General features: G+C 44.7%; 1 protein-coding gene across 1 annotated transcript in view; it reads right to left on the bottom strand.

The window, feature by feature from the left end:
• The window catches only part of LOC140372557 (citron Rho-interacting kinase-like), a gene marked incomplete at its 3' end in the record, with an annotated part of 96,354 nt that extends 88,882 nt beyond the window's left edge, over positions 1-7,472 (bottom strand). The window contains exons 1-2 of the mRNA XM_072459689.1: positions 7,370-7,472; positions 2,829-2,955 (exon numbers count right to left, since the gene is read on the bottom strand). Of these exons, the coding sequence (XP_072315790.1) occupies positions 2,829-2,942 (114 nt within the window). The remainder of the gene's footprint in view (positions 1-2,828; positions 2,956-7,369) is intronic.
• Positions 7,473-8,160: the final 688 nt, after the last annotated feature.

Genomic DNA, 8,160 nt, shown 5'->3' on the forward strand with positions numbered 1-8,160 from the left:
AACATGAGACCAACAACACGCCACAAACATGAGACCAACAACACGCCACAAACATTAGACCAACACGCCACAAACATCAGACCAACACGCCACAAACATCAGACCAACACGCCACAAACATCAGACCAACATGCCACAAACATGAGACCAACAACACGCCACAAACATGAGACAAACACGCCACAAACATGAGACCAACAACACGCCACAAACATTAGACCAACAACACGCCACAAACATCAGACCAACACGCCACAAACATGAGACCAACACGCCACAAACATCAGACCAACATGCCACAAACATCAGACCAACACGCCACAAACATTAGACCAACACGCCACAAACATGAGACCAACACGCCACAAACATGAGACCAACATGCCACAAACATGAGACCAACACGCCACAAACATCAGACCAACATGCCACAAACATCAGACCAACACGCCACAAACATTAGACCAACACGCCACAAACATGAGACCAACACGCCACAAACATGAGACCAACATGCCACAAACATGAGACCAACACGCCACAAACATCAGACCAACATGCCACAAACATTAGACCAACACGCCACAAACATGAGACCAACACGCCACAAACATGAGACCAACACGCCACAAACATGAGACCAACACGCCACAAACATCAGACCAACATGCCACAAACATTAGACCAACACGCCACAAACATGAGACCAACACGCCACAAACATGAGACCAACACGCCACAAACATGAGACCAACACGCCACAAACATCAGACCAACATGCCACAAACATCAGACCAACACGCCACAAACATGAGACCAACACGCCACAAACATGAGACCAACATGCCACAAACATGAGACCAACACGCCACAAACATGAGACCAACACGCCACAAACATGAGACCAACACGCCACAAACATCAGACCAACATGCCACAAACATCAGACCAACACGCCACAAACATTAGACCAACACGCCACAAACATGAGACCAACATGCCACAAACATGAGACCAAAACGCCACAAACATCAGACCAACATGCCACAAACATGAGACCAACAACACGCCACAAACATTAGACCAACACGCCACAAACATCAGACCAACACTCTTGTTGTAGTTTACCTGACAGAGCGAGTTGTTGTTTACAGAGTGTATTGTTGTTTACCTGACAGAGCGTGTTGTTGTTTACAGAGTGTATTGCTGTTTACCTGACGGAGCGTGTTGTTGTTTACAGAGCGTGTTTTTGTTGTTTACCTGACAGAGCGTGTTGTTTGCCTGACAGAGCGTGTTGTTGTTTACCTGACAGAGCGTGTTGTTGTTTACCTGACAGAGCGTGTGGTTGTTTACCTGACAGAGCGTGTGGTTGTTTACCTGACAGAGAGTGGGGCCGTTTACCTGACAAAGCGTGTTGTTGTTTAGAGCGTGTTGTTGTTTACAGAGCGTGTTGTTGTTTACCTGACAGAGCGTGTTGTTGTTTACCTGACAGAGCGTGTGGTTGTTTACAGTGTGTTGTTGCCGTTTACCTGATAGAGCGTGTTGTTGTTTACAGACCGTGTTGTTGTTTACCTGACAGCGTGTTGTTGTCATTTACCTGACAGAGCGTGTTGTTGTTGTTTACCTGACAGAGCGTGTGGTTGTTTACAGAGCGTGTGGTTGTTTACAGAGCGTGTTGTTGTTTACAGAGTGTGTTGTTGTTTACCTGACAGAGCGTGTTGTTGTCATTTACCTGACAGATCGTGTTGTTGTTGTTGTTTACCTGACAGCGTGTTGTTGTTTACAGAGTGTGTTGTTGTTGTTTACAGAGCGTGTTGTTGTTTACAGAGCGTGTTGTTGTTGTTTACAGAGCGTGTTGTTGTTGTTTACAGAGCGTGTTGTTGTTGTTTACAGAGCGTGTTGTTGTTGTTTACAGAGCATGTTGTTGTTTACAGAGCATGTTGTTGTTTACGGAGCATGTTGTTGTTTACAGAGCGTGTTGTTTACAGAACGTGTTGTTGTTTACAGAGCGTGTTGATGTTTACAGAGCGTGTTGATGTTTACGGAGCGTGTTGTTGCTTACGGAGCGTGTTGTTGTTTACGGAGCGTGTTGTTGTTTACAGAGCGTGTTGTTTACAGAGCGTGTTGTTGTTTAAAGAGCGTGTTGATGTTTACAGAGCGTGTTGATGTTTACGGAGCGTGTTGTTTACGGAGCGTGTTGTTGTTTACGGAGCGTGTTGTTGTTTACCTGAAAGAGCGTGTTGTTGTCATTTACCTGACCGAGCGTGTTGTTGTTGTTTACCTGACAGCGTGTTGTTGTTTACAGAGTGTGTTGTTGTTGTTTACAGAGCGTGTTGTTGTTTACAGAGCGTGTAGTTGTTGTTTACAGAGCATGTTGTTTTGTTTACAGAGCATGTTGTTGTTTACAGAGCATGTTGTTGTTTACGGAGCGTGTTGTTGTTTACAGAGCGTGTTGATGTTTACAGAGCGTGTTGTTGTTTACAGAGCGTGTTGATGTTTACAGAGCGTGTTGATGTTTACAGAGCGTGTTGTTGCTTACGGAGCGTGTTGTTTACGGAGCGTGTTGTTGTTTACAGAGCGTGTTGTTTACAGAACGTGTTGTTGTTTACAGAGCGTGTTGTTTACAGAACGTGTTGTTGTTTACAGAGCGTGTTGATGTTTACAGAGCGTGTTGATGTTTACAGAGCGTGTTGTTTACAGAACGTGTTGTTGTTTACAGAGCGTGTTGATGTTTACAGAGCGTGTTGATGTTTACAGAGCGTGTTGATGTTTACAGAGCGTGTTGTTTACGGAGCGTGTTGTTGTTTACGGAGCGTGTTGTTGTTTACCTGAAAGAGCTGGTGGAGTCTGGAGCTGCGGCTGGTGATTGGCTCGGAGGCGTGGTCGGAGGCGGAGCACACAGACCTGGCGCCGCCCTGGTTCACATACTTAAACTTGAACATGACGAAGTGACACCTGAACATCACAGTCACACGTGAGTTTGTGTTTCATCTTCTGCTGTCGACTCTGCACACCCGGTGTCCCCCGAGCACCCGGTGTCCCCCGAGCACCTGTCCCCCGAGCACCCGGTGTCCCCCGAGCACCCGGTGTCCCCCGAGCACCTGTCCCCCGAGCACCCGGTGTCCCCCGAGCACCCGGTGTCCCCCGAGCACCTGTCCCCCGAGCACCCGGTGTCCCCCGAGCACCCGGTGTCCCCCGAGCACCCGGTGTCCCCCGAGCACCCGGTGTCCCCCGCGCACCCGGTGTCCCCCGAGCACCTGTCCCCCGAGCACCCGGTGTCCCCCGAGCACCCGGTGTCCCCCGAGCACCCGGTGTCCCCCGCGCACCCGGTGTCCCCCGCGCACCCGGTGTCCCCCGCGCACCCGGTGTCCCCCGCACACGTATGCATGTTCAGCTCGTGTGTCGTGTTCAGCTCGTGTGTCATGTATGTTCAGCTCATGTGTCATGTACGTTCAGCTCATGTGTCATGTATGTTCAGCTCATGTGTCGTGTATGTTCAGCTCATGTGTCGTGTATGTTCAGCTCATGTGTCATGTATGTTCAGCTCATGTGTCATGTATGTTCAGCTCATGTGTCGTGTATGTTCAGCTCATGTGTCATGTATGTTCAGCTCATGTGTCATGTATGTTCAGCTCATGTGTCATGTATGTTCAGCTCATGTGTCGTGTATGTTCAGCTCATGTGTCATGTATGTTCAGCTCATGTGTCATGTGTGTTCAGCTCATGTGTCGTGTGTGTTCAGCTCATGTGTCGTGTATGTTCAGCTCATGTGTCGTGTATGTTCAGCTCATGTGTCGTGTATGTTCAGCTCATGTGTCGTGTATGTTCAGCTCATGTGTCATGTATGTTCAGTTCATGTGTCATGTATGTTCAGCTCATGTGTCATGTATGTTCAGCTCATGTGTCATGTATGTTCAGCTCATGTGTCATGTATGTTCAGCTCATGTGTCGTGTATGTTCAGCTCATGTGTCGTGTATGTTCAGCTCATGTGTCGTGTATGTTCAGCTCATGTGTCGTGTATGTTCAGCTCATGTGTCGTGTATGTTCAGCTCATGTGTCATGTATGTTCAGTTCATGTGTCATGTGTGTTCAGCTCATGTGTCGTGTATGTTCAGCTCATGTGTCGTGTATGTTCAGCTCGTGTGTCGTGTATGTTCAGCTCATGTGTCGTGTATGTTCAGCTCATGTGTCATGTGTGTTCAGCTCATGTGTCGTGTATGTTCAGCTCATGTGTCATGTGTGTTCAGCTCATGTGTCGTGTATGTTCAGCTCATGTGTCATGTATGTTCAGCTCATGTGTCGTGTATGTTCAGCTCATGTGTCATGTATGTTCAGCTCATGTGTCGTGTATGTTCAGCTCATGTGTCATGTATGTTCAGCTCATGTGTCGTGTATGTTCAGCTCATGTGTCGTGTATGTTCAGCTCATGTGTCGTGTATGTTCAGCTCATGTGTCGTGTATGTTCAGCTCATGTGTCATGTATGTTCAGCTCATGTGTCGTGTATGTTCAGCTCATGTGTCATGTATGTTCAGCTCATGTGTCATGTATGTTCAGCTCATGTGTCATGTGTGTTCAGCTCATGTGTCGTGTATGTTCAGCTCATGTGTCATGTATGTTCAGCTCATGTGTCGTGTATGTTCAGCTCATGTGTCATGTATGTTCAGCTCATGTGTCGTGTATGTTCAGCTCATGTGTCATGTATGTTCAGCTCATGTGTCGTGTATGTTCAGCTCATGTGTCGTGTATGTTCAGCTCATGTGTCGTGTATGTTCAGCTCATGTGTCGTGTATGTTCAGCTCATGTGTCATGTATGTTCAGCTCATGTGTCGTGTATGTTCAGCTCATGTGTCGTGTATGTTCAGCTCATGTGTCGTGTATGTTCAGCTCATGTGTCGTGTATGTTCAGCTCATGTGTCGTGTATGTTCAGTTCATGTGTCATGTATGTTCAGCTCATGTGTCATGTATGTTCAGCTCATGTGTCATGTATGTTCAGCTCATGTGTCGTGTATGTTCAGCTCATGTGTCGTGTATGTTCAGCTCATGTGTCGTGTATGTTCAGTTCATGTGTCGTGTATGTTCAGCTCATGTGTCATGTATGTTCAGCTCATGTGTCGTGTATGTTCAGCTCATGTGTCGTGTATGTTCAGCTCATGTGTCATGTATGTTCAGCTCATGTGTCGTGTATGTTCAGCTCATGTGTCGTGTATGTTCAGCTCATGTGTCGTGTATGTTCAGCTCATGTGTCGTGTATGTTCAGCTCATGTGTCGTGTATGTTCAGCTCATGTGTCGTGTATGTTCAGCTCATGTGTCGTGTATGTTCAGCTCATGTGTCGTGTATGTTCAGCTCATGTGTCATGTATGTTCAGCTCATGTGTCGTGTATGTTCAGCTCATGTGTCATGTATGTTCAGCTCATGTGTCGTGTATGTTCAGCTCATGTGTCGTGTATGTTCAGCTCATGTGTCGTGTATGTTCAGTTCATGTGTCATGTATGTTCAGCTCATGTGTCGTGTATGTTCAGTTCATGTGTCATGTATGTTCAGCTCATGTGTCGTGTATGTTCAGTTCATGTGTCATGTATGTTCAGCTCATGTGTCGTGTATGTTCAGCTCATGTGTCATGTATGTTCAGCTCATGTGTCGTGTGTGTTCAGCTCATGTGTCGTGTATGTTCAGCTCATGTGTCATGTATGTTCAGCTCATGTGTCGTGTATGTTCAGCTCATGTGTCGTGTATGTTCAGCTCATGTGTCGTGTATGTTCAGCTCATGTGTCGTGTATGTTCAGCTCATGTGTCGTGTATGTTCAGCTCATGTGTCGTGTATGTTCAGTTCATGTGTCATGTATGTTCAGCTCATGTGTCATGTATGTTCAGCTCATGTGTCATGTATGTTCAGCTCATGTGTCGTGTATGTTCAGCTCATGTGTCGTGTATGTTCAGCTCATGTGTCGTGTATGTTCAGTTCATGTGTCGTGTATGTTCAGCTCATGTGTCATGTATGTTCAGCTCATGTGTCGTGTATGTTCAGCTCATGTGTCATGTATGTTCAGCTCATGTGTCGTGTATGTTCAGCTCATGTGTCGTGTATGTTCAGCTCATGTGTCGTGTATGTTCAGCTCATGTGTCGTGTATGTTCAGCTCATGTGTCGTGTATGTTCAGCTCATGTGTCGTGTATGTTCAGCTCATGTGTCATGTATGTTCAGCTCATGTGTCGTGTATGTTCAGCTCATGTGTCATGTATGTTCAGCTCATGTGTCGTGTATGTTCAGCTCATGTGTCGTGTATGTTCAGCTCATGTGTCGTGTATGTTCAGTTCATGTGTCATGTATGTTCAGCTCATGTGTCGTGTATGTTCAGTTCATGTGTCATGTATGTTCAGCTCATGTGTCGTGTATGTTCAGCTCATGTGTCGTGTATGTTCAGCTCATGTGTCGTGTATGTTCAGCTCATGTGTCATGTATGTTCAGCTCATGTGTCATGTATGTTCAGCTCATGTGTCATGTGTGTTCAGCTCATGTGTCGTGTATGTTCAGCTCATGTGTCATGTATGTTCAGCTCATGTGTCATGTATGTTCAGTTCATGTGTCGTGTATGTTCAGCTCATGTGTCATGTATGTTCAGCTCATGTGTCATGTATGTTCAGCTCATGTGTCGTGTGTGTTCAGCTCATGTGTCGTGTATGTTCAGCTCATGTGTCGTGTATGTTCAGTTCATGTGTCATGTATGTTCAGCTCATGTGTCGTGTATGTTCAGCTCATGTGTCATGTATGTTCAGCTCATGTGTCATGTATGTTCAGCTCATGTGTCATGTATGTTCAGCTCATGTGTCATGTATGTTCAGCTCATGTGTCATGTATGTTCAGCTCATGTGTCATGTATGTTCAGCTCATGTGTCGTGTGTGTTCAGCTCATGTGTCGTGTATGTTCAGTTCATGTGTCATGTATGTTCAGTTCATGTGTCGTGTATGTTCAGCTCATGTGTCATGTATGTTCAGCTCATGTGTCATGTATGTTCAGAAACATCCCCAACAAATAAACACATAACAGTAACAACTATAACCTACATAAGTCAGTGTTTACATGTTGTTTACATCTTGTTTACATGTTGTTTCATTCTTTTAGACCTTGAGCTTTGTCAACATTGTAAATATAACGTTAACTTTTATGATCAACATTGAGTGGACTAAATATAAGTCTGTGTAAAATGTGTTCATTCACATAAAACAAGTTATAATAAATAAATGTCAACAAAGTGTGCTAAGCTAACGCGGCTAACAGCGTCACTGCTAACTTCCGCTAACGCTCCAAACCCCGCGCTGTGACAAACGCTTCTTCACACATTGAAACACAAACCGTCTGAACTTACGCACAAAGTCACCTAAAAGTCCCGTGAGTTCAGATCCTCGCGTGTTTCCATCACTTTGAGCCGCGGGACGCACTTTTGGCACAAAAACACGCACTTTCAAAAGTTCCGCACTCGCGCCCACTGTCGACTGAGCGAGTGATCTGATTGGACCGTTTCACAGAGAAGAACACACCCATGGGCGGTACTGATACTGTGTTCTTCTTCTTGTACACTTTTGGCAGGTTCGACGCCTCCCGGTGCATTGCTGCTTCCCACAGGGTGTTTGAGGTACTGCAGTTCTGTTTATTCAGACCAAGACTTATAAATCTGTTTGTATGTGGAATGTATTTGAAGTATTTAAATAAAACGTGTGTGGAATGTATTTGAAGTATTTAAATAAAACGTGTGTTGAATGTATTTGAAGTATTTAAATAAAACGTGTGTGGAATGTATTTGAAGTATTTAAATAAAACGTGTGTTGAATGTATTTGAAGTATTTAAATAAAACGTGTGTGGAGTGTATTTGAAGTATTTAAATAAAACGTGTGTGGAATGTATTTGAAGTATTTAAATAAAACGTGTGTGGAATGTATTTGAAGTATTTAAATAAAACGTGTGTTGAATGTATTTGAAGTATTTAAATAAAACGTGTGTGGAATGTATTTGAAGTATTTAAATAAAACGTGTGTGGAATGTATTTGAAGTATTTAAATAAAACGTGTGTTGAATGTATTTGAAGTATTTAAATAAAACGTGTGTGGAGTGTATTTGAAGTATTTAAATAAAACGTGTGTTGAATGTATTTGAAGTAT

The sequence above is a fragment of the Eucyclogobius newberryi genome, unplaced genomic scaffold, assembly GCF_026437365.1.
Source record: "Eucyclogobius newberryi isolate DKJ021-1_F unplaced genomic scaffold, fEucNew1.0.hap1 SCAF_250, whole genome shotgun sequence".
In the NCBI taxonomy this organism is placed as follows: Eukaryota; Metazoa; Chordata; class Actinopteri; order Gobiiformes; family Gobiidae; genus Eucyclogobius; species Eucyclogobius newberryi.